The sequence below is a fragment of the Plodia interpunctella genome, chromosome 21 (genome assembly GCF_027563975.2).
Source record: "Plodia interpunctella isolate USDA-ARS_2022_Savannah chromosome 21, ilPloInte3.2, whole genome shotgun sequence".
Classification (NCBI taxonomy): domain Eukaryota; kingdom Metazoa; phylum Arthropoda; class Insecta; order Lepidoptera; family Pyralidae; genus Plodia; species Plodia interpunctella.
Window position 1 is genome coordinate 6,295,177 of NC_071314.1, and position 26,155 is coordinate 6,321,331.

The window sequence follows — 26,155 nt, forward strand, 5'->3', positions numbered from 1 at the left end:
TGGATTTTTAACGAACTGAAACCCTGTTGCAGGCGTTGAGAAGCTGCGGTGATCACTTACCATCAGGTGGGCTGCATGTTTGCCTGCTTGATAGTATATAAAAAAAGGAAATACATGTTTTATTATTACAATACTAGCAGTTGTAATGGTCCAGATTGGTTGATAAAAACCCAGTGTTTTCAGCAAGAGGACATTGTGCACTTATTTAGTTTCTACTTCTGTTATTAGAATATCTGTATATGTAACTGTATATTAGAATATCATTTATGATTCACAAATGCTTGATGCATCGAAAGTGGCACTTATGCAACGCAAATTTAATGCATTTCGATTGTGATATTTATAATTATATTACAACAGCCATGAGTCATGTTGGAAGCTGGCGATTTGGTGATACATTCATACATATATATGTCTCATTTAGACAGTACCATCTATCTCTCTCATGTGAGAGTTTTCCCGGTTCCTTCCTCGGTCACTGAGAGCCGGAGCCCACGTTCCGCATTCCTACTTTTCCGTCTCCTCTTCGGAGACGGTCGTCTGCATCCACACAATTACCACCACAGTACAATAACATAGATGTCCTCAGAGCGCGTCATATTCGTGACTAATTTGATGAATGATGAATTTGTAATATAAAATATTTGATGTAATTCGTCTAAGAAGTTAGGTATACAAATTAATATTTTTAGTCTGTTTACAATGAACTAGCTTTTGCCCACAACTTCGTGAGTAAAAATCCGTTTCCCGTGGGAATTTCAGGACATCCCTTCTTAGTGCTCCCATACACTGTCCTAGGAACCTACACCAAATTTCAGCTTTTTACGCCCAGTAGTTTCAGCTGTGTGTTGTCTGTCAGTCAGTCACTCAATAACGCAAGAGTTTTATATACCTATTATTATATAATATTATATATAGATAGAAAACTGATATTTTCGAACGGAAATTTTTGATTTGAACATGAAGATAACATACCCAGTGTTGCTAGTCGAGAGGACATCGCCCTCATTAATTTTGTACACGTTGTAGACAGACATGTAATGTATCCAATTTTCTATCGATTATTCTGCAAACTACTCCTACTAGTACAGTAGTACTAATGTACTTATTTTCGGGCAATAAAGTTATTACAAAACAAACTACAAATTGTAGTCTATAATCTGAAATTTAACATTATAACATGGTTCCCAAGAGGTATTCAATAAATATTGAGCTTTTTGGGTGTTTGGTATTAGACACGCAAGTATACAAAATACGAGACGAGACGAGGCAGGTACTTACCAGATTTTAAAAATTCAAAGCATCGCTATCCCAACTAATATTTAAATGCGAAAGTGAGTTTGTTTGTTTCGTTACCTCTATACGTTTTATATTCTCAATATTATCTAAATTTCGTAAATGTGCGTGGAAAAGGACATTGAGAGACCTTTCATCCCGGAAAGACGTACTGTTCCCGTGGGAAATAGATACGAACGGGCGTAGCTTCGAGCAAAATCTGGTATATTGTATAGGTAGGTATAGTTTTAAGAAAACCTTATTAGAAGAGCTATTATTTGTATTTAGTTGTGATATTAGGAACACAACTGAGACACTGCAACAACTGCACAACATCAGTTGGTCCACGAGGAAAACGAGATCGAGTGTCCCACTGCTGGCCCCTCTTTCTCTTCGGTCCGATCCTGTGCGCTTTCCAATTTTTGCGAGAGTTGTCCAAGAAGAAGAAGGTAAGTATTGCAAAATTTTTAATTAGCATATTATCGACATGAGCTGAACAACAAGTGCCACATCAGACGCAGTATATTCATCGTAAGTATTTTACTAGACTACTACGCATTTGGCATTATCGACAGCGGATTTGAAACTTAATACGCAGAGGTTAGAGTTCATTTCGTGTAAACGTATTTATACGACCTACCTTGTCCAAGAGACGTGTAGAGAAAAACTGAGCTAAGGTTTTTCTTACATTTCCATGTGATTCAGTTTTTTGATGACGTCCCTGCAAATTGATGGCAATGTTATTTTACTTGAAATAGGAAGATCAGTGGCGGATCCAGGTGTCCATAGGCCCTGGGGCAAAAAATAAACTAGGACGCCAACTAAACTATTTAAAATACTGTGTGCGTGCGCATTGAGTGAGTAAGTACCCTCTAATTTTAGTAAATATAATATTTACCAATTAGGAAAAGGTCTGAATTTTTTTTTAAACCAATCTTAGAATTTGTAAAACAATTAGAACAGAGATTAATAGTTAAATGTATGCTCACTCAGTTCTCACAGAGGGCCAGCACGATCTTGGTGTTACAAAAGATTGCAAGTGTCCTAGATTTAGTAAAAACTCTCTGGAGCTTTTACTAAATCAGGACTCAAAGCATACTCAAAGTCTGTGTTGTCAAAATCGAATAAAAACCTATATCTATACTTCCATCTGGTAGTAGGGATATACCTATATCCCTACTACCAGATGGAAGTATAGATATAGGTAGAGATATTATTTCAGCGCAATAGTTTTTGTTATGCATACCTGCGAAATTTACTTTTGATAACTCGGTCACTTGAGTTTTATTAAAGTAATTAATACTTTACTTTACTTAACATAATGCAAGTACCTACCTACCTAGTTCCAAGTCTATGAAAGAAAATCTCCATAAATATTTATTTAAAAAATATTGCAGCAAGGTATATTTTCTTAGAAAGAATTGTTTTTGTCATATCGAGTCGGCAAAAGAAAATAGGCACGCAGCCGCCCCAGCCGCAGCGTCAGGAAAACTGAGTCCAACAACTTGTGAAGTGCGGAGAGGAAGTGAAAGTCTAGCACGTGCGCGCTACGCCGCCCGGCACTCTCTGCCACGTATATATATAACTCCAGCGATACACCACCACCCCGGCTCGCAGACGTGGCTAAATACAACGCAAATTTCATAAAACTCAACTAGCTTCACAGGAAAAGTATTAGATAAACAATGCTAGAGTTCAACACATTTTATTTGCTGCAAGAATTACTTTATTATTATAGGAATAAGGTTCAAATTGTCAGTTTCAGCTGCACGCGATGTGCCGTGAGTGTGTAGAGCGTGCCGCTTGCCGCGTCACCGCGCGCGGGCGGGGGTGCGTGCATTCGATCGCTGGCCGCTGCAATGGCATCGATCGCGCACGCCCCATGCTACGTCGCCGCAACTCATTCTCCGATTGGCTCAAAACGGCGGTCACGTGACTCGCGCGCTTAGCCCCCATTGGCCGGTAGTGTCGGCGGCCACGTGAGCGGCGCGCGGCGCGCGTGGTCAGTCGCGGCGTGACAGCGGGCGCGCTCGTACCGCGCGCGGCTGTGCCGCTTCCCGATATGAGCCTCCTCGATACGCTTCTCGAGGCGGCGCGCTTCATCGAACTCCAGGAGGAGCGACGCCTCCAGGCCGGTAAGTCGCGTATTATGTCCGTTTACGTCCAGAACAGTCGCCGGCGGTGCAGTAAACAGTCCATGTTTACCCGCTATCGCCGGCCCACGTCACGAGTGAAACCGGTCCCTGGGCGTGCGCCGATTCGCGAGCGTGGAGTCCAGTCGCCGGCGCGCCGGTGCAGCGAGCCGACGCCCGACGCTCTTGACCTTGAACAGCACGCAGTCGCGCCGCTGCCCCGCCTCACCCCGCCTCACCCGGCCTCGCCCCACGTAAACAAAGGAAGCCTGAAATTCATCGCCACGCCGCACAATTTGTACTTAATCCGATATTCGCCAAATTACCCTTATTACGACACCTTTACGTCGACAATCGGCGCATTACTCATATACACGCAGTCGTAAATTTGTTTTGCGTGTGCGGTTTTACACAAAAGTACTTAGTTCGAAAAGGAATCTTCATAGTCGAGCAAACTCCTTGCGACGCATATTGCCCTGGTGGCAGGTAAGCTCTCTAGCGTTGTGTACGTGCAGCGTGGTTAGTCAACATGAACATGACGCATTGTCGAGGCGAGGCAGGCAAGGGGCGCACGGGAGTGCGGTCAGCTGATCGCGCGGGGCGGAGGGGAGGGGGCCCATGTGCACACGCATCGCGAGCCACGACAAATGCGTTTTACTCGATGCATTCTACATACAGTCACTTGACTCAAGTACACAGATTTTAGAGTATGTTTACTCACCTCAAGAAAAACTGGCACAAGGCGTGATTGCGTAACGGTCGTGTGCGTGCCTCAGTGGTGCCTATCCATTGTTTAGCAGCTATTCTACTCGATGAACTCAATGTTTCGCATGAGAAAAACTGTTAAAATCGACAGCGCAGAAAAATGAACTAATGATCCATCGCGTTACTTACCGATTACCTAGGTAGGTTACTTCGAGTTCGTCAATACCACAGGCGTAATTAACCGACAAATGACATTTAATTCTTTATAATCTTAGTCATCGATTCCGGCACATAATGTACCTATTGCTAAACATGGTCACTGTTTTGCTGCTTATTCAGAAATATCATCTTGTGCGAGCAGCATACTTCGTTCAATGTTAACTTATATGGTTCTGAACATTATTCTCTTCATTAGAGGCTGAGTTTTCATTTTATCCATCCAGCTGTAAGACTCTGTTCCATTGTTTCCTTCCTATTTTTTATTTATTAAGACTCGTATAAGGTCATATGTAAGATTCTTGGGTCGGTTTTGTCTGGGTAGGTAGGTACCTATTATAGAATATTATGCATTTTTCTTATTCGATAAATACCATTATATTCAAATATAATATTACTCAAACGTAATATACAATTCAACGAACACATAAATTCAAACTCAAGACATAGTTCCACCTGGCACTACTTTTAGCCGGCAGTCGCATTTGCAATAAAAAGAGAAACGCAGTGAAAACAACTTCAACAAGCCTTAACCATGGCAGCATTTATCGTGTTCTTATAATATTACCTGTATTATGTGTCCCACTGCTGGGCATAGGCCTTCCCTTTAATCTTCCAAAGGTCTCTATCTTGAGCCAATTGTTGTTTTAGCCCAGCAGACACGACAAATATTAGGTACCTGGCCTATCATTTGAAACGCTGTTAGATCTTCCTTCAGCAAGTCAGCGATTGCTAATTTTAGTAATAACATTCACAGATGAACTGTTACAGTATCACGTTTTTATCCCTTACGAAGTACCTAGTCAGAGCTAAAGAAACGAATAAAGATCCTGAATATGCGATGAACTGTTTGGTTGAAATAGTATTTCATCTGGAAAGACTTTGAATCAAACTGCCGAATTTTATTCCGGCTTCTGCAGAAAGTTCTGAACCTTCCTGCTAAATCCCTTTGTTAGAGCATATATTTTTGAAGACATACCTATAAAACGCACACCTTTTCGGCACCCTTGGAAATACTTTATTGTATTCAGTTTGTATAATGCTGGTATCTCTTATTGTTTGCATGCTTCAAATGACGTGAAGGTTTTAAATTATGCCCTTATAAAGTACATCCTCTTATTGTTCTCCGTACCTATCATGACAGAACGGTTGTAAGTATTGACCAATGTGCCTTCTGCTCACTTTGAGATCTCCTATCTCCATCAGTGGGTTTTTGTTGCATGGAAGAATATCTATACTATTATTATAAAGAGTCGAAACTATCGAACCGATTTCAAAAATTATTTCAGCATTAGAAAGGTACATTATCCAAGATTGCTGTAGGCTATATTTTATCTCAAAATTCCCACGGAAGCGAAGCCCAGGGCATCATTTAGTCCTTACACAAAAAGTACCCCTATCGCGTCTGTTGTACACGATATGTTAAAAAACTACCGGATGGTTTTTGTACGGTTTTCACCTATAGATAGTATCATTCCTGATTAAAGTTTAGGTGTATATTATGGTTTTATACGAGCCGCCAGTCTGTTATGATTTGGAAATTTATAATTGATAAATAAATAAAATAAATATATTAGGACAAATCACACAGATTGAGCTAGCCACTAACTCAACGATACTAACATCCAAGACCCGGATCAAACAGAAAAAGATCATTTTCCATCATGACCCGACCGGGGATCGAACCCAGGACATTTCGGTTCAGTGGCAAGAACTTTACCACTGCGCCACCGAGGTCGTCAAAGGTATACATTGGTTTGCATTATTTGCGATGATTTTTATTATTCTAGTTACTCGGCCATCGGTCGGTATTACCGAAACATGTGCGTATCATGTTAAAATAACATCGTAGTATTGTTATCAAATTTGATTGACCTATGTAGAAGTACAACTGATTCGTCATGCACATGATGTCACCTTTAATTTTTTAAATCCAAATCGTACATCAAGGTACCGCTGGCCTGATTGTAATGTCTACTTATAAGGTAAATATATCTATCCTCTCAAAATATCTCTGGTTGACTGGAAGAGATCCCTTCATGGGATAAGTGTTGTGTTTTAGTGTCCATTCTTTATTGCGATATTCTAAATGCGTCAACTGGTTTAGATCATTGTTTACGTAACCCCGTGTGTTAATTTCAGAGATTATAGAACTGATTCTAAATATTTTAATTGTGTTTCCGATATTCTGCAATTTTCAAATGGCTTTCTGTAAGTCAGAAAACATTATTATATGGTTGTGCTTTATTACTTTGTTTTCTTCCACTTAACGACAGGTAATTTCCTAAAGAGGGCTTACCTAAATAGGTTGTGCCTGCAATGAAACGACGCATCGTCCTCGGATCTCATGGCGTGTTATTGAATTGAACAGCTGTCATCTGTTGTCAAATTAACTGTCAAAATCCGCTAATTAGACCCGAAACTAGAATAGGCAGTTGATATTTGAGAGTTGCAGCACCGTATGATTGATTCAAAATCTTGTATTAAAGGTCTGCAAAACTCTGCCTATATGGTTCTACCATTAAAGTAGCTTTTCATAAATACACAACACAAACAAAAATCGACGTGGATAGATTTATTGTGATACAGATTCAGTCTTAAATATTTTATAGAATTTTAGCTAATAGTATAGTTGTATTAATGCAATGGATTCATCCCAATAATACTGTTACGTAGTAGAAGTACAGTATAAAGTTGCCTGAATGAAACTATAGCGGCAATTGCGGCGAGTTTGCAATTAATTTGGGTAGGTTGATGTGCTGTCCCTGTACCTTATGTTTGATGATATTTTGAATAGTATCTAGTAATCTACAAAATTTCAACAATAACAGATACAACTGTTACTCTTATTCCGTCATCCGTACTTCGTGTTCCTGTATGGACCTAAACCGCGAAGAATTGCGATGATTTTAATAACTTTTATGTAGCCTTATGTGCAACGGGCTGATATTGACGCTCATCACTACATAGTATAAAGTACAGCAGCTACCCTCTGCCTCTCTCTATGTCTACCTCTTCCTATCTTTAAATCTACGTAAAGGATTTTGATGCGGTTTTTTAAATTGATAATGTGATTCCAGATTTTATGATTTATTACGGTTTTATCAGAGAGAAACCGGGCCCCTAGATTTAGTATACAGAATACAAAAATTTACGTCAAAATCAGCCAGTGTACCGCTGGCGTGTCACCATTCGTTATCGTGTTTACCTCAGTTATCACCGCGGCTATCGACTGGCTCGGCACCAACGTGACATCGTACGCCACTTTCTAAATGCGTTTTCAAGAGCCGATTGTACAGTGCTTGCTGCTCGCTGTGATACTCGCCATTTTGAGTTTGCTTTCGCACTTTGGAAATGCAATTAGCGATGTTTTGTTCTGTTTCTCAGTTTTTAGAGTCATTTTCTAATTTTGTTTCATTAAACCACATGACACGAATATTGATTATTGCATTATTGTGTTAAGCTTTCATATTATGTTACGAAAATAATTTAGCTTCATCCGAAACTGATCTATCAAATATATTCTTCCATTCCATGACAACATTATACGCTAAGAACTTTAGTATGAAATTGACTTTCAAAATAAGTGTTTCTGTCTAGTAGTGTTGTAGAGTTTTTAGGTACATGCAATTTAATGTTACAAATACAGATGACATGGTTAGAGCATACCATAATCTATTAACTTAAAAAGTTATACATAACATCTTTTTGAAATATGTTTCCAGTGAATAACATTTCATTCATTCAAAACCTTTGATATGAATACATTCAACATCAAGACTCGTCCGACCCAGCATGGATTTCTAAATCATGCTGATAGCAGCGAATTTTCAATGCTTTTGGTTAATATAATGTGCAGTTAGTTATATGTATGGTTGTGTCTCGGGTGCTAGACAAACACGGTTCCATCATGTCAACAATTAGGCTACTTAATTTACATTCGTCTACTATTCACTCTAGCTACATTTAGTTTTGATTTTCAACAATGTCACTAATTGTTTGAATCGTGAACTGGTTTTTAAATTTTCGGTAATTATATGGTAGAAATTCATTCGCGTCTGGTTTGAGTTGATCATTACTAATTAGTATCTTGTTTATAGAGTTATTTTTTTTGTTACTTTGCTTTAGATTACTTTGTAACTTTATATTTATTTCCTAAACAATATGGATAAGGATATCCCAAAATGTTCCTACTCCCGTCGTTGTGTCATACTATTTTTTTCAATATTAGCAGTATTTTGCACTATAGTATCTACATATTTATAACCTACCTAGTACATAGATTACTATTACAAGCGAAGTCTTGAAGTATTTAGCGTTAACGTCATCATTATACCAATGAGCTAAGTTTTACGGCGTATATCAATCAAGCTTTGCAATACATTACTTGCAAATTCGACTCTACCATCTTCGCATGAAAGTTTAAATTTGTACGGAACAGAGCACCGGTAGAATATAATCGTTTCGTGATATAATGTTTTGCCTCTATATCTAAAATATTTATGAAATTAATGTCCCTTACCTTAATTATTCTCTGTATCATCAATTTGTCCGTGTACCTTAACGAGTTTCTAATTAGTACCGTCAAAATAGCACTGTAGGCGCGGCGGACAATCGTATCATCAAGGCTTGCGAGTAAGGTCGCCTTGCCACGTACCCGGCTAGCAGAATGGTGAAAGGGATCTGACCTCGCCATCTCGACGCGACTGGTCTGAGGACGTGTTGTACCGCTTGTAGTATATTGAACCTTCAAAGACGTCTTGTTTGGTTCTGCTTTTCGCGTACTACAAATGCGAATTGTTGCAGCGTTGAAACTTTCTGTTATTCTTGTATCAATTCTTAGTTTTATAGGATTTGCGTTTAGTTTCGTGTATTGATTGCATTATTTAAAATCGTGAATACCGTCATGAATTTTGAGTTTTTTAATTTGCCATGTAGAAATATAATTTACTCATGCATCCATCATTTCCACAACCAATATAATTATAACTGTTGTCCGAATAATGAATAACAATTTTTTTACATCAAATTCGTAGATCACGTTGCAGAACAGCATGTTATACAATATACATTAACAAATTTGTTTTTCAGAAACAAAACTTCTTGCAAATACTATTAGAATTGTAAATGTATTGACTGGAGAAAATATAAGGAGATTCATTTCACATTAAATATCTATTGCCTATGTATTAGACCTCCAACGGTTCCTAAACTCAGGTACCGTTACGTTTTAAAATTTCCAATGTGTTCGATTTTTTAATATTATTCGAAAAGATACTCGTGACTTGATAGAATTTTAACACGTTAATACATTTTTAATGATCTCCTATTTTAAAAACGTGATTGTTCTCATCAAAATGTACTTTTTTGTCTTTAAAGTCGCCACATTGTTTTTATTAACATGATGTTAGTTTTTGTTTTTGCATTGGTATCCTCTATTCAGTGGCAGAATCTCGTGTCTGTATGATTTGTTCAGCGTATCATATTTACTTATTGTCATATACAGTTACATCTACCACTCCAGCATTATCAGAATTTGAAACTTTTCAAAAACTGTGCACCCTCAAAGTACTTGTATCTATTTCTATGAATACGACTAACAACGTATGTCTGAAGAGATTCTATCATTGATATTGAAAATTTGTGTTCTTTCTAGAAGTTTATTATCAAGTGAAGTAGTGTTGTAGTCGTGTTATTTATCAATATTAACTGCATTAATCACGGGTCTCGACGCAGCGGCTCATATCTCTCTCACATCCGGTGGGAGGACCCCCTCCGCAATGTTTCCACTTCGATTCCAGTTTCGCTAAATGTTTTGTTATTGACTATCATTTGGCCGCGGCGTCGCCTGCGAGAATTTTCGGGAATAGTACTTTTTCCTCGAAATGGTACAAGGAGAGTTAACAATAAGATATGCTCAATTTCTTATTTATAATGTTTCTTATTTATATTTTGGAATGCTGATGGATCATATTCGTTCCCTGATCGAACACTTTCAAGCCTACACTGTAAACTTTTAGAACTTTCGAACGAGATTGAATTAGTATCAGAGGTTCCAGAAATAGGATCTAGGCTTGCTAGGTAGCAACAACCTGCCAAACCGGCAGGTGTGGTTACAAGGCACGGAAGGGCGGGGGAAGTGTTTGTGGAGATCCCGGGCGGGGGACGCGGCCGGGGCTGCACGCTGCAATCGCACCAAGGTCATCCGCCGCACGCATGCGTCGCCGGCCCCCCCGCGCACACCGCCCCGCTCGACCCCCCCGGCCACCTTATCGCAACCTGCACCCGTTCTTATGTGTTCCTGGGAGTTGCATTCGAAATAATACTTACAGCTTACTCCTTCAACAATGTCCAGCTTTATGCGCTTGCTTACGGTCGCGCCGTGAAAGATTAATTTCTCACTTTGTGTCTAGAATAAGATGTTAGAATTTTAGATGCGTTTCTTTGAGATGGTTTTAAATTTCGGTAACACGTTCAAACTTTTAGGTACTATAAGTGCCGACTTGTGTAGATAAATAGACTAAGATACACGTGCCATTAGCTCTGAACCGCGTAGGAGGCCAGAGTAGAGCGTATCATACACAAACAGCACATACATGTAGAAATCCTATTAGGAAGATTAGTGATACGTACATGACGTAATGTAAAATGGTTTGGTTTTATGTTGGCTCAATGACTATATTTACTTATTTAGATTTCCGTTTTTACTTACAAATCATTATATTTTAGGAATCGTTCGTAAATGCAAACTAAGTTGAGGTCTTTAGAAAGCTAAATGGCATTGTGCATAAGAAGTAGTGAGTCCGCTACATGTCAGTCGACACCTACGGTTTGCGCCGTTGTGTCGCACGATTCGGTTGCAATGTTCCATTCACCTCATTGGTCGACGGCGAGGTTCAGTGACTTTTGTGGCGACCGACTAACTCCTTGGAACACGTCATCTGCGTGCTAATGCTGTCGTTTCATCACCTACGGCCGATCACGCGCCTCTTTAAATTCTGCGGGTGTTCCGCGGCCGCCGAGGCGACCTCATTTTGCGGGGCGTCCGCACTCTTCGTCCATGCAATGTTATGTAAAGTCGAGAGCGGTGCAGTGAGCGTTGCGCTCGACCGCGTGCGCGCCCCCCGCGCGTACTCCTCGCGATTTCGTCCGATGGTTTCACTCGCGACGATCATCGGCGCGGGGTTCCGGAGGTCGCGCGCCTCCCTCCTCTGCCCTCCTCTGAGACGAAGCCGCTCGCGATCCTCGTCCACTCAGTCGTCGAGCGGTTTGCGTCGACGACGGTCGACTTCGTGAACGGCTATAGCTGTCTTATCTGTCCGCTATCGCGACATGCCGCTGCGGAGTCGGCTCGCGTAAACCGTAGCGCCAAGGATACCGTCAGCGCTTCCGAACCCGGAGTTTTTGTGGTAATTTTGCGGGTGCGTTTGCGATGGTCGTGACCGCCGAGGCGTCAACGATGGTCAAAAATAGCGTGCGTTATCATCGCGGCCTCGAATGGCGAGACGAGATAGCGTGAGGTCGGCGGCACCTGCGCGCCGCACCCCACGTGCCGCGATCCGGTGCAGCCAGCGCCTCCGCCCTGCATCCTTCACCAACCCTCGGGGCCGCCTGAGCCAACAGGAAACGCAGTCTATCTGATAATACATCTTCCTTTCCTCGTTCATACAATGAACGTTTCTGAACATTGTATACCTATTCTGGTTGCTGTCGAATTTTTGTAGGTCAGCAAGATATCCGTCTTGCATTATGCCTAGTTTTATATTCTCTTAGATTTATTAATTAGTTAAAAAAAAAATCTTTTCTTTTAGGGATTCTACTATTAATCATATCTGACCGTTTTAAAAATCACATATTTTTATGTTTTCAAAGAAAACAGTATCAACTTGTTTGCTTTCTCAAATTTGTTATCAGGAATCCAGAACATTCCAGATCTTGATCTTTTCCACTTTCTCGACCTCAGCCTTTTATTTATACCTCGACAATTATTTTGATGGTCATCCACAAGCCGTATAGGGTAAAACTTGTCAACTTCAACTTCCCTATATCTTGCTTCGTTTCATCCTAACTTATTAGTTTTTGTTTAGTAATTGAATGCCAAGATAATTACTTATCTTGAACCGCATTAGTTAAAATTTGCACGATATTGTTGCTAGGTTGATATTGGTCGTTTATCTGTTCGCTTTGTGTAGGTATATGACGTTAATTAAGCCAGTTTATTTCATCTGATTGAAATCTAACACTTAAATGAGACAAAGAATGACATTGCCCCGCCCTATTGGGTAAATAGTAGATTTTCGTGACGTAAAATGAAACGTTTACGAAAATTATTAATGTTAATGTTTACTTAATTTAGAAAGTCCTTTAAATAGAGGTGTTAGTTTGTGATTCCAGTTACGGACATAAAATCTTCTGACTAGCGGACTAGCGGTAACATTTTTCTTATCCCTCATGACTACGGTTGACCTGCTTAAAGTTTTTTTTTCTTGAAACGCAAAATTTCATTGCGCAATTGCATTTTTAAATGAAGCATATTACATTGCCAACGTCACAAATCTGCTGACTCAATTATTTTTATTTCTGTATCGATTTCAATTCATTTACCTCATATCGGTCGTCAATAACTCCAATTATATATTCATTATTTCAATATTGTATTGTCAGCTTAATTTTTTCACTTTTATAATTCTTAGTGTCGTTGACTACCCATTCTTATTATTATACTTGCGGCCCGTCCCGGCTTCGCTCGGGTAAAAACATAATAAATTATACACCTAAACCTTCCTCAGGAATCACACTATCCATGAGTGAAAACCGCAAGAATATCCGTAGAGTAGTTTTTGAGTTTATCGCAAAAAGATAGGCAGACGCGTCAGCGAACTTTGTTTTATAATATGTAAGGATATGGATAGTTTAATCGATATATCATTGGCTTTCTTTGTAGCGTTAGACAAATCTGATGTGCGAGCTGCCAAATAGGGTCAATATCAAGTCCTTTGTGATAATTATAATCTACCAGCGTTTGCCTCTTCGCCCGCATAGATTTCCCACGGGAACAGTTATTTTTTTAATATTAGTTAGGATGATGAGTTGTTGACTATTACAGCAAAGTCTTGAGAAATAACAAAGAATGCCGTTGACGTATTTAATGGTATCTAATAAAGATGAGGGTTCTAGAAAAATCTTTATTCCATTGCAATCCAATTACCGCATAGCACGAGCGATAGAATTGTAATCTGCACTTACATAGTACGTAGCTCCGGCCCGTAGTTACATAATATAAACACGGGCACATGTCGACGCTACAGCTTATATAACTAGCGCGCGTATACAATATCGTCGGGTTAGTCCGACACCTTTATCGGGTCCTATACGTCTATGATCTGATCGACCTACTTTCCCAATTTCCTAAATTCTTCAACATCCCAATCTCCCGCTTCGCCAGCTATAACTTTATCGTAATCTGTTGTTGTACCGTCGTGTTATTGTTCCATATCGCCAATGGTTTCTAAACGTGTAAACTATTACCTGTGGGCTGACTAAACTGATAACATTACCTACTAGCACAAAGACTGAACACCTGCCTCGATTTCTTTTCGTAAAAATTTGCTTCTCTGTTCCCTTTTTTACTACATAAGTATGTTCATTATGAATAACAAATAAAACATTGTTTCTTTGTTTTCATAATAAATCATTTGATCTTATGACTTGAGCCTACAATATGTTATCTACAAATTCTTCAACATTTTCTATCGATTTTTATAGTTTTAATGTCAGTTGATTTATATCCCTTTATGTAAATATTGTATAGCACAAGAACTACAAGATTTTATTTGAAATGAAACAATACGTCGTCGTCGGTCGTCCTCTTTGTTCGTTGGAAATCCACTATGTCTGCCAATTCAGTCGGCCGCGGTACCAGGCTCGCATGTTATAGCAGGAGGTAGCGTAACTGTCGGTGTCTGCGGGTGGCACGTGGTGGGAGGTGGGGAGGGCGACACAGTGAGTGCACGTGCCTGCGCGCTACGCCTAGCGATCGAAAAAGGTCGAGCCTTTTAGCCCTTTTTTAAGACTCGCCGCTTTATAGCGAGGGCTAGAAGGCTAAAAGGCTAAATAGCTCTTAAGCCCTCGAGGCTAATTGTATTTATGGCTTTTGAAGGCTCGAGCCTTATAAATTTAAAGCTTGCGAGTCTTTTTTAAAGGCGGGCTTTTTTTCTAAAATTGTTCACTAAAAAAGGCTTGAGGCTTTTTAGGCATAGGCTTTTTTAAAGTCTTTTTAGATATAATATTATTTGACACTATTAGGTACTAATTAGGTCTAAAGGTGGTATCGATGATTGGTTTAAATATAGCAAAAACATAAACAATTACATAATTTTTGGTACATTTAATAATAAAATATAAAACCAGTATACGTTGACACTTGGTTATAAAGATTTACTAAGTCATAAGAGGCCAACTTAAAATAGTCATTGTTCCAAAAAGAAAAACAGCCGATTTTCATTAGGTATGGCAATGAAATGAAATTGTAAATAAATAAAGGATGTGTTAATAAAAATACAGTATCATATTTAAAAAATATAAAAATGAAATTAAACGTAATAAATATAACCAATGACACAACTTGGATATCTACTCATTTTCATTGTCGGAATCATCAAAACTTGGCAAACTGATATTAGCCAAACTGTCTTCTTGGCGTATTTTTCTAATGAAATCCAGAATCTTTGAATACGTCATCGTGCGTTTTTCTGGAGGAACACGGTCGAGCTCAAAAGCTAATAATTTTGCAAACTCTTTGTTTCTTTGATCATTTGGTTGCTGCTCTGAGCACAGGTGGATATCGTCTACCACTACCACATTCAATTGTGCTCGCACATCGGATGAGTCCCATCGATTTCTTTTATATATGGCACAATCCATAATATCTTCTTGTCGTACCTGTACTCCTTTGTCCAATTGTTTTTTTGATGATGATTCTGGTTTTAACTTTTCTTCATTTAAAGATAACTTCCTCTTCTTCTCGCGAGATAAACCAGGTAAAATACTCGGAGAACACGGAGGAGACCCGTCATCACTAGACATTTTTATTATATAATAAAAATGAAATGTATTATCTTAACGAGCCAAGAAATCACAATTGCTAATGATTAACAGATTACAAAATAGTAAAAATATCCAAAAAGTTGTGGGTAGGTGAAATGTTGACCTACCCACAACTTTTTTGATATTTTGGATATTTTTTTTAAACTTCAAGTTACAATATAATATATTGGATCTTTAACCACTGCGCATAACATATCCAAAAGAAAAGTGATTAAAAAGAAAAACATTCTTTAAAAAAAATATTTATTTAATTAGAGTTCCATCTTTAAAAATACTCGACTCTTTTGAGGATTAGGTTAATAGAAACGTAATGAATTATAAATGAAAGTTTTATTATGTATTATAACAGTTTAACATATTTTAAATCAATTAATGAAATAAAAAAAGCATAGGTAAAACATCGTTAGGTACGCGAACATTAATCACCAAAAACGTTTAGCCAGGATGAAAGGCACATTGAGGATTGTATGCTTTTATTACTCAAACGATTCCTTTTCTTATTGATTAAATTTCCAGCTTTGGAAAATGACTGTTCACTGGGAACGCTTGTAGCTGGTATACATAAAATATCAAAAGCCATCTTTTGTAAGCGTGGTAAGTTTAATTGTTGGTTTTTCCACCAGTCTATTACATCAGTGTCTTCGGGTTCAATCGGTAGGGATAAATATTTTTCCAGCTCATTATTATCAAGTCTTCTTTTTTTATAAATTGAAGAAAAAATATTGTTATTGACTCCAGATGCACCGGAAGATTCCGATAGATCGGATTGCTGTTCAGCTGCTTGATTTCCAAGATTGTATCTGGTATTAAAAAGTAATGTCATAGAAGTGAGGGGATCTTCAGTACCATTGTAATTTTCGGAGTAATAATCATTTTTTAATCTTGGATCGAGTATAATAGAAAACATAGCATACTCAGTGCGTAGCAAGGGAAAATATTCTTGCAATTTGTTGAGCATGGCTCCAGAAATTTTTTTCTTAAGATCATTATCCATCTCCTCGGCATTAGAAAGTCGATTCATTAGGACGTCTACTATAGGTACTACATAGTAAATACTTGGGTATTTTGACTTAGATAGTAAAAGTGTGGCATCGTAAAACGGCTTTAGCAAGTCAATCAATAATTTAACATCAGCCCACATGATTTCTTCAATATTGGAATTTCGAAATTCCCTATCATTCTGACAAAGATCATTGAGAACTGCTTTCATTTTATATGCACGCTCAAGCATAAGGTAGGTCGAATTCCACCTTATGTTAATTTCTTTTAGTAAAGCTAATTGCGGAATATCTAATTCTGCACACTTTTCAAAATAGGTCTGCTTTTTTTTAGTGGAAAAATTTATTAAGTTAACAAGTTTACTCACAGCTGAAATAGGCTCTTCAACTTCTTTTAGACCTTTCTTTACTACCAAATTTAAAATGTGTGCCAAACATCTAGTGTGAATCACATCATCATAATCATCATTACATAAAGTCAGTAATTGTAAACATTTCACATTTACTTTCTCGTTATCTGTAGTAATGGACATAATTCTTTTATGTAAAGCATATAAATTGAAGATTTCTACAATTTTATGTAATATCTGTTCAGCTTTATGTGGATACGGTATTAAATCGAAGTCCAGGATAAATGACTGTAATGCACCATTATCTATTAAGTGCGCAGTAACAACTACGTATGGTTTGTTCGTGACGGAGGTCCAAAAGTCAAAAGTCAAAGAAATTTTATTTGTAATCATTTTGATTTTCTCTATAACTTCAGGTTGTTTCTGTTTAAATAGTTTGTGAATGTTTGATTTAAGTGACGTTGAACTTAATGGCGAGTATTTAGGATTTATCTCAGCCATTAATTTTTTAAAATGTTCTTCTTCTACAAGTTTAAACGGATGGTTGCCGTGAACGATAAAATTAAGCACTAGTCGGTCATACAGTGCCTTTTTATGTTTGCTCAATGTCAATGCAGAAGTATTGCTGGTTGAGGTTGAGGGGCCTTCAATGCCTTCATGACTTAGCAAATGATTTTTTAGCGTAGAATGTGACGATTTTATCGAAAATGGTTTTTTACATATTTTACATTTAAGCCCACTGTCATTCTTCGTGTAATATGTATTCCTCAGCTTTTTATATTTTTTTTTTAGGATTCGGAGAAGACTCAATACTCACATTTTCTCTAGAACTCGTAAATGTGACATCAGTAGACACATCCAAATCACCATCAAATCCATCATTTTCCATTTTGGCGCAAAGATAACGAGTAATAGTAACCAACGCGCTAAAATATAATTCCAACCCAATGTTTCAGTTCAATTGATGAACCAGTATTTATTTACGATATTAACCGCAACACAATATACTAACAGATATTTAACTTAACACATTTCCTGGTCATGATACGAACAACAATTCGAATAGAACGATATTAAAACGAATGAATGACGTAAATTAAACCGGGCATCCAGCAACGCATAAGAACAAATATACCTACCTACCCTCACATTAAAATATTAAACACCACGGAAATAAGTATTTTTCTTTGTCATTTCCAAGATAATAATGGCGAAATAGGAATCGATGTTATTTTGAAAATTGTAAAAAAATAATATTCACGTAAGTACAAAATTAATAAAATACAGTCTTATTTTTAAAATAAGTCTAAATTTGACTGGCCTCGTGGCGTAGTGGTTAGTGACACTGACAGATAATCCGGAGGTCGTGGGTTCGATTCCCACCCAGAACAATTGTTTGTGCGATGAACATGATAATTTATTCTGTGTCTGGGTGTTTTATCTATAATATGTATGTATTTAGAAATTTATATTTATTAATTGTTTTTACTACCCATGGCGTTATATGAATGTAGTGACATATTTATTATTATTAGCCAATGTCCAGCAGTGGACGTCCATCGGCTGAGACGACGATTTATTATTATAATTAATATTGTAGCCATCGCTATAAAACGGTGAGTCTTAAAAAAAGGCTATAAGGAGCCTTTTTGACCGCTAAAATGATAAAACTCTAATTACGACGCCAGTCTTGTAAAAAGGCTTTAAAAAAAGCCTAGGCCTAAAAAAGCCTTAAGCTCTTTTTTAGTGAGCAATTTTAGAACTACTGTTTCGTGAGTCCGCCTTTAAAAAAGACTCGCAAGCTTTTAATAGGGCTAAAAGGCTCGAGCCTTTTCGACCGCTACAATTGTGAGTCCGCCTTTAAAAAAGACTCGCAACTTTAAATTTAGGGCTAAAAGGCTCGAGCCTTTTTGACCGCTAGCTACGCCATGCGTTCGGCGCCCTCCCTACTTGTTGCTGCCGGCGGCGACGGCTGTTCTAACTTGTTTCACATCACCCATTCTTCTGGCTGTCCGCCGCGCCACCTTGCTCGCACCCGCTCTTTCTCTTTCCTGCAAATATTACCGTACGTAGGCAGCAACACAGACTATCGTATTGATTTCACTTATCTTATCTGCTCTAATTTAATTTCATTCTTTTAAACGACACTTATCAATTCAAAGTTAGTATGTGGTTACTTTATCTTCAACGAATCATGTCGTATCTTTTATGGAAAAAACAGTGCATTATATTCGTTCCAGTCTTATGGAGCTTCGAGTTCGTTACATTTATTTATTATAGGCTTTTCATGTTTCCAATTTGGGTCATGAACGTAAAGTGATGGTTCACTGACTCTGTCATAAATTACTCGTTTTATATAAAGACAGACCTCGCAAATGCATCCGCTGTTTTTAATTTTTTAGGTATAAACTGCTTGAAAATTTACCGTCGCTAAAATATATCATCAATCCTCATATCATGAAGTGATCAATCAAACTCTTAGTGATTGCAGTGAAAACGATTAAAAAACAAAACTTTTAAAATGAACAGGACGAAAGTGAGTTACAGTTGACAATGGAGACTTGTAGTTAACAAAAGTTGCGGCCCATCATAGAATGGGTATACATATGGAAATCACCCAAGTGAATCTGGGCACTGGCATTCCGCGAGGGGAACCAGAACTGTATAGTGCAATGGAGACGCCGGGAGAGTATTACATGGACACGCTCCACACCATCGCTATTAAGACTCGGGAGACAGAATTCGGCAGTATCGTTGAACCAATCCCAATAACGCTCAAAACGTACAAACCATCTCATGTCCACGGACATCCGATGAACGGGTACGCCTTCCCGCCTCAACAAATGCTGTCTTCTCTGGTTGCTGCTCCCCGTGTACCAGAGGTTGAAATACCCTCCACTTCTACGTACAATCAGAGTTCTATCAAAGAAAATTTCAAAGAAACCAAAGAAGATCTCAATAAAAATATTGCCAGACCGCCACCCAAGAAGAAGTGGATAAAAGAATATTTAGGTAAGTTAAATAATATAGAATACAACAGTTTTTCTCTCACTTTTGAATTACTAACACTACTAGTGGAAAATATTTGGAGAACAATAACGAATTTTCAGGTCAAAAACATAAGCATAATAATGCGAATGCATGGCCTTGTTTGATCCATTCATTTTTGCACAATAGTCTAAATCTAAACAATCACTATTAATACCAAAATACATATACCATTCGCGTTGAGTATGATGTAATACTTCAGTCAACTATTCGAAGATTTATTTGTACTGAATTAATGAATTTTCAAACATATTGTCATATGTTTTCCAGTTTTGCACAAAATTTAATATTACTTAGTGATAATTTAAAATTTATCAGTCTTGTTGTCTTCCAATGCGATAAGTATTTAATGGTATACTTTAGAATTCAGAGAAGTAATAAAAACAATTGATATAAACATCTAATTTAACGAAAACATTAAGATTAATTTAAAATATTTGCTGGGCTATGCCCAGACCATTTCACACAAGTATAAACAAACATTACAACAATTGCGATTTAACGAATTGGTAAGAGGAAAAGAAAAAGGTTGAAAGGATCAAATTGAAGCCTGGGGACATAATAACAGGAAAACATAAACGGCAAGTGTTCAGAAATGCTCCAAGGTAGTTCGCTTAGCAAGGTCGAGGCTTACACGCTTCGTGAACACATGGCTCCATTGGCACAGACACTAGCGATTCTGATTCACCAATTTTATGAGCAAGCTATGTCCTTTGTTAAAGATTAATGAATCTATTTTCCTTTTGAGCAGTATGCCCCGTTCCACCTTAGAATGACTAGATGTTGACGATTTTTCGATCGAGATTTGCATCTATTTTTGGAACTTGCTCGCTCATGTGTTGCTAAGTCATACGTACTATAACATAAAATTACATCTGTTTTGTTGGGTGGAATATTACATTGCAATATGTTGTAATTCTGTTTATACTGTGTGCCTACAGTGACGTAGAAACGACTGAGTAAGGAAATATTTAAACGCTCAGATGGTAGAAAGATATGGAAAGTTTTTCAAACTGATAAATTATTCAGAAAACACGCGGGACTTAATGAAAACAGTGTTGAAAATATTAGGAAAACTAATATTGTTAGCAGTAATTATATATTGTTTACGTAATGAATGGCGGCCACACATTTACTGCTAATCCAATGAGTTGCCGGGGGGTTGGGGATTGCGCAACGAGTATTTACAAGATTAACTTGAACAGGCGTATTGACACGTGTGGATGCGATTAGACACAATAGTGGTAGCATTTCCATTACAAATGGTTAGCTTTTCTAGCTTCTAAGTAGGATCATTGTATAGTTTCATTACTAAACATTAAATGTTATGCTTTGACGTGTAGCCTAATAACTGAATTATATAGTGTTTTTTGGAAATGTCAACTGGAATGGAGATTGTGTCTAGATTTCTTAATCATTTGTAATCAATTATGATATCACAATTGATTCATACACAATACAAACGGAATAAACAACATAAAAATACTTTTACGAGACGTTGAAATGTAATGAAATTATCTGTGTCATCTATGTAGTTGAATAATAAACTTATACCTGTACGTCGTACTATGACTCGTAAAACAATTTTATGGCTATACAACCAGGACGTATCCAACAAATAACCGTGAAGTAGGAATTGATTGCACCGGCGGCAACTCGAACACGTGTCACTATACTACGCCGAATACAGTGAAGTTAGAGAAAGCAAAGCGTTTTCATTCAATACTTTTCGTATAAAATTATAAAAAAATATAGATTGTTATCGCGACATTCGTATGTGCAATATGCATTCTTGCTACTTCTGGAAATTTCTGAAGCTGACGTTTTTCAATTGATTATACTCACCTATTAGGAGGGTGTTATAATTTTTCAAATAAGATTCAATTTCACGACCCTTAGCTATGAGGAACACGACTATGAGTAAGCTAAGGTAGGTTCTAACTTGCCTCTTCGAGGTAACACTATATTTAAATTTCTGTATGGTCAAAAGGACAAGCGTATCCTAGATAACGCTATTAGCATTAGATTCGCCTCTTGTGCAATAAAGTTAAATTAAATACAATTTAAAAGTAGGAAAGCGAGATTATGTTTTTGTTGCCACAGCTACTCATCCAAGATTTTTGTGCATTAATATAAAAGATAATAATAATTAATACAACAGTCGGTGTGATAAACGACGAGACTTCGTTATCGCAGACGGTTCTATGACACGTTGTGGAAAACATTGTGGAGAAACGCATTCATAATGATTAAATTATATCAATACAATGTTTTATTGTATATAGTAGTATAGACAAAATATATACATTATTATCATCACGCCGGTTCCCCGTGGGGAGAGGCAGAGTCTTCTCTACGGTCATCACTTATTCACACCTATGAAAGGTACATATATATACAAGCTGTGGATAAAGATAAATCTTGTATTAACTTTCCCTCATCTGATTTTGTTTTCGGTTGTATCTCACTCAGCTGTTTCAATTATTTTCTTCTCAAATCATTTTTGATGTTTATCATTATTGGGTGATTTACGATTTCCATCGTAAATTGGATTTTCTACAAAACTATCATCAATAACGATTCCTATAACTTTTTTTTGAGCAATTCCTCACTTTTATAATGAAATATTTTTATATTATTACTAGATGTTGCCCGGGGCTTCGTTCCCGTGGGAATTTTGACATAAAATATGGTTATATTTTACGTCAAAATTCCTGAAAGAATTTTTGAAATCGGTTCGGTAGTTTCGGACATTACTCTCCTCAACCATACAAACTCACAAACGCTTATCTCTTTATAATAATAGTATATAGATTATAAGATATATTCTTTCAATAGTTTATAGCTACTTAAGTCTATATATTATGAGGTATGTTTCTGTATTGTGAAAACTTATAACCTATTAACATGTCATGTTAATCATATTTATTTCTTCACCTTGTAAATCAGTAGTAATTATACAAATTTCTTATTATGAAATTATGTCGACACTAATCTTTATGCAAGTGTCCATTTGTTCTAATATAGTTGTCATAGTGTCCGTCACATTTTTCTTTGTTCTCTTATCGTCAAGGTAGCCCAAACTAACGCCTATCGTAGCACTTTGTTTTTACTAGTTGTATCTTATCGGACTTCTTTGTTCTGAAACGCGATTACCTGGCTGGTTACGCACCATACTGTCCGTTTCTATATTGTCAACTTTATTGCGTACATTGTAAAGTTGATTTTTGATTCGATGTGCCCATATTGGCACACGTTTTGGTGGGGATTAATTTGTTTTATTTGGAAAATTTCTGGTTTTACCTCCATTTGACTCAAGATTTAAGAATTTGGATAGGGAATAGCACGAACATGCAGATAAAGAATAATATCTACATATATATATTATATTTATTTATCAGGTCAACATCAGCCATTTCTAACTTGAGGTAATAAATTGGATGATTTCAACTGAAGGGGGTAATTTGCAATGTCTCCTGATTGTCATAAGAGATGCACGCTAGCGCAACAATGTATTATATTAGATAGACGTTGCTATGAATCAGGTTCTAGAAACTGCGTTCCAGTAGTGCATTCAACATCAGAATCGAGCCGCATGGCTTTAACATGACCAATGCTAATATAATATACATCGATTGCATGGATATTAAACAATTTTATAAAAATATCACCCTGCTTTAATGGTACTGGTAAAACTTGTAAAATTGACGCAGAAATGCGTTTACATTACAAAATGTCATGTTTTGACTATATTTATTTAAATCTTAAAACTTACAAAACAAGCCATAGGAAATCTTAGAACCTATATACGAAAAATGAGAAAACATACTGAAAATACATCGATTGTGGATTATGACAGCCTAAATCTTGACGATGTTATGCCGAAAGTGAATTTCCGTGACAATGCAATATCAACACGGAACTACACGACCTTGCAAATTGTACGTTCTGTTTCTATTTAGCCTAGCTAGTCTTGATTGCTTCTCCAGTGTTATGTAACCTTAGTAGGTACCTACCGATTAAAATGATTATGAGGTATTACAATTCTTGTCTCTTGATTGTAATTTAGTTGGCTAGTTTGAATCAAGTTCACCCAAACGTGACGTGACGTACCTAATAGGATTCCTTATTTTAATTAAGTCATTCTCTTATCAAGTTCTAAAAAATATACATCACATATATTCGTAATTAATTTAAATTTGCTTAGTAGATTGGATATCGACACGAATATTTTTATAAGATTTTTATTCTATAATTCTGGTCACTTTTCCCATTGTCCAATTTTAAACATCCACGTGCCAGCATAAATAGTAACCGACTACGAACATGTCGGAGATTATTATGTTCGCGAGGTCATTGACTTCTTGATAAAACCATTGCTTACATAAACTCACATTTGACGTCTTTTTCGTATCAATTTTAATTATTACAGACTCATCATATGTCTTTATCGCATGAGCTACATAAAGGTTATGTCAGAAAGTTGCGCTTTCGTCAACAAAACATATCGATAGTTGTATTATTAGTTCCAATAATTCTAGATCATTATTCCGTGCCGGATTTTATTGTACATCCTATTATTTTGTTATTTCAAGTTTCAATCTTCATGATCATTCTCATATTAAGGATACACGATATCTTTTACGATTGGTAAAAAACTGTAATCGGGTGGCATCCATCCAATATAGGTACCTAAGAAATTCTGCTTTGTCCTAACTTATAAACGAGAAAGTAAGTTTGTTTGAAAGCGTGAAGAAGTCCACGCTTTATATACTCAATCAATCTTCTTGAAATTTTGCATATGTGTAGTTTGGAGTACGGAGAAGGACATAGGGATTAATAAAATAAAAAAAAATGTTTTCGTGGGAAATCTCGTGGGCAAAGTTGCGGGCAAAAGTTAGTTGACTATAAAAGCAATCTCCACGCAAGTGTAGATTAAAGTGTCTAAAACATATTGAATTGACATGAAGCCAATAAGGGTTTGCTTCGCAGGTTAGGGATCTCTTTCCTCGTTGCATCGACTGCGGTCGGCTACCGACCCGAATTGCCGCGTGATATGCTGTCAGTGTTGTCACGTGGCCCACTCCCTCCCCTCATCCCCTCACCGCTTGCAGGCCCCGCGTGTCTCCCCATGCCCCATCGCAATATTCAATAACGCTTTGGCCCATCCTTTGTCAATACATAAGTCCATAAAATGATTGATCTTATAGGCTTTATTTGATCATTTCTATTTTCATATGGTTGTAAAAAATAATCCTTAATTTCTTTCACATCCCTTTCCAGGGTTGGTCTGATTCGTCTGTACAATTTGGGTCATGGGTCACGTTTTCGTCTTGATTAAAAATTTTGTTATTTGCATGGTTTCACCGCTTCACGTCGAATTATGTAAGTACAGTCAGGGGCATATGACCGGGCTGTGGTTATAATAAGTTACTTAAGTGAGGGCTTAGGCTTATCTGGACCCTACTGTACATGAAATTTGCAGAAAATAAAATCAAGTCTAGAGCCTTTTATAATATTGCAACTTGCAAACTTGCAAGTGGATGCCTTATTTAGAATCATTTTAATCCAGTGTGATACCGGTTTTACATCGATACGAGATGCCAGTGGACATTGGCTACGGTTTAATATTGTGAATTTAGCACATTGTCGCGATATTGATATTTTTGTTGTGTTTTTCATCACTTTTCTACTGTTATAGTTTAGCAACCAACGTTTTTTTATATTAGTTACAATTGTAATGCTCTTTTCTTACAATAGATATAAAAAGTTAATTCATTGCATATTTTAGACAAATTGACCCCTAAAATATTTTTCATTGCGTGATCATTTGTACCTAGGTACAAATTCATGCCCTAATACGATAAATCGTCGTATGTACCTAACTGTAAATTGTAATTAAACCGGGGTGTTTCTTCTCACGAGTATCTTAGGTAAGGTATCTTTTTCATTCGCCCACTTGCCCTTGCCCTCCATCGAATGCCGTATGATTTTTTGCCGCAATATGTATTTATAAGTAGGTATATAAAACATTACACTGGTTTTCACGTCTGGATTCCGCGGCACGTGTAGGCGTTCCGCTTCGCGGGAGACGCAGACCGTCTCGTCTCCGCATCCGCGCGTCCGCCATGCGCTATTCTACCAGGCGTACATAAATTCGCAGGAGGTTATTTTTTTGTTGCCTCGTGCGATTGCCGTGCAAAACGCTGTTTGTTATTTTTGTTTATCAGTTACGAACGATTACAAGTGAGTCTTGTATAAACTTTACTGTATTATTGTGTAACATTTAATAACCGTGACATAGCGAACAAGTACGTTTTTAAAA

General features: G+C 37.3%; 1 protein-coding gene and 1 long non-coding RNA gene across 4 annotated transcripts in view; one reads left to right on the plus strand and one right to left on the minus strand.

The window, feature by feature from the left end:
• The first annotated feature begins 11,023 nt into the window (after nt 1-11,023).
• Nucleotides 11,024-26,155, plus strand: part of LOC128679465 (max-binding protein MNT-like) — a 33,642-nt gene continuing 18,510 nt past the window's right edge. The window contains exons 1-2 of one of the 3 annotated variants that reach the window (XM_053761745.2): nt 11,024-11,737; nt 19,185-19,794. In XM_053761745.2, the coding sequence (XP_053617720.1) occupies nt 19,377-19,794 (418 nt within the window). In that variant the 5' untranslated portion in view covers nt 11,024-11,737; nt 19,185-19,376. The remainder of the gene's footprint in view (nt 11,738-19,184; nt 19,795-26,155) is intronic. The other 2 variants (XM_053761746.2, XM_053761744.2) reach the window with 2 other exon arrangements.
• Nucleotides 14,250-18,832, minus strand: LOC135309935 (uncharacterized). Its single transcript, XR_010370208.1, has 2 exons — nt 18,710-18,832; nt 14,250-14,357 (listed from the first exon to the last, which is right to left on the minus strand). It is a non-coding gene; the product is annotated as an uncharacterized LOC135309935 (long non-coding RNA).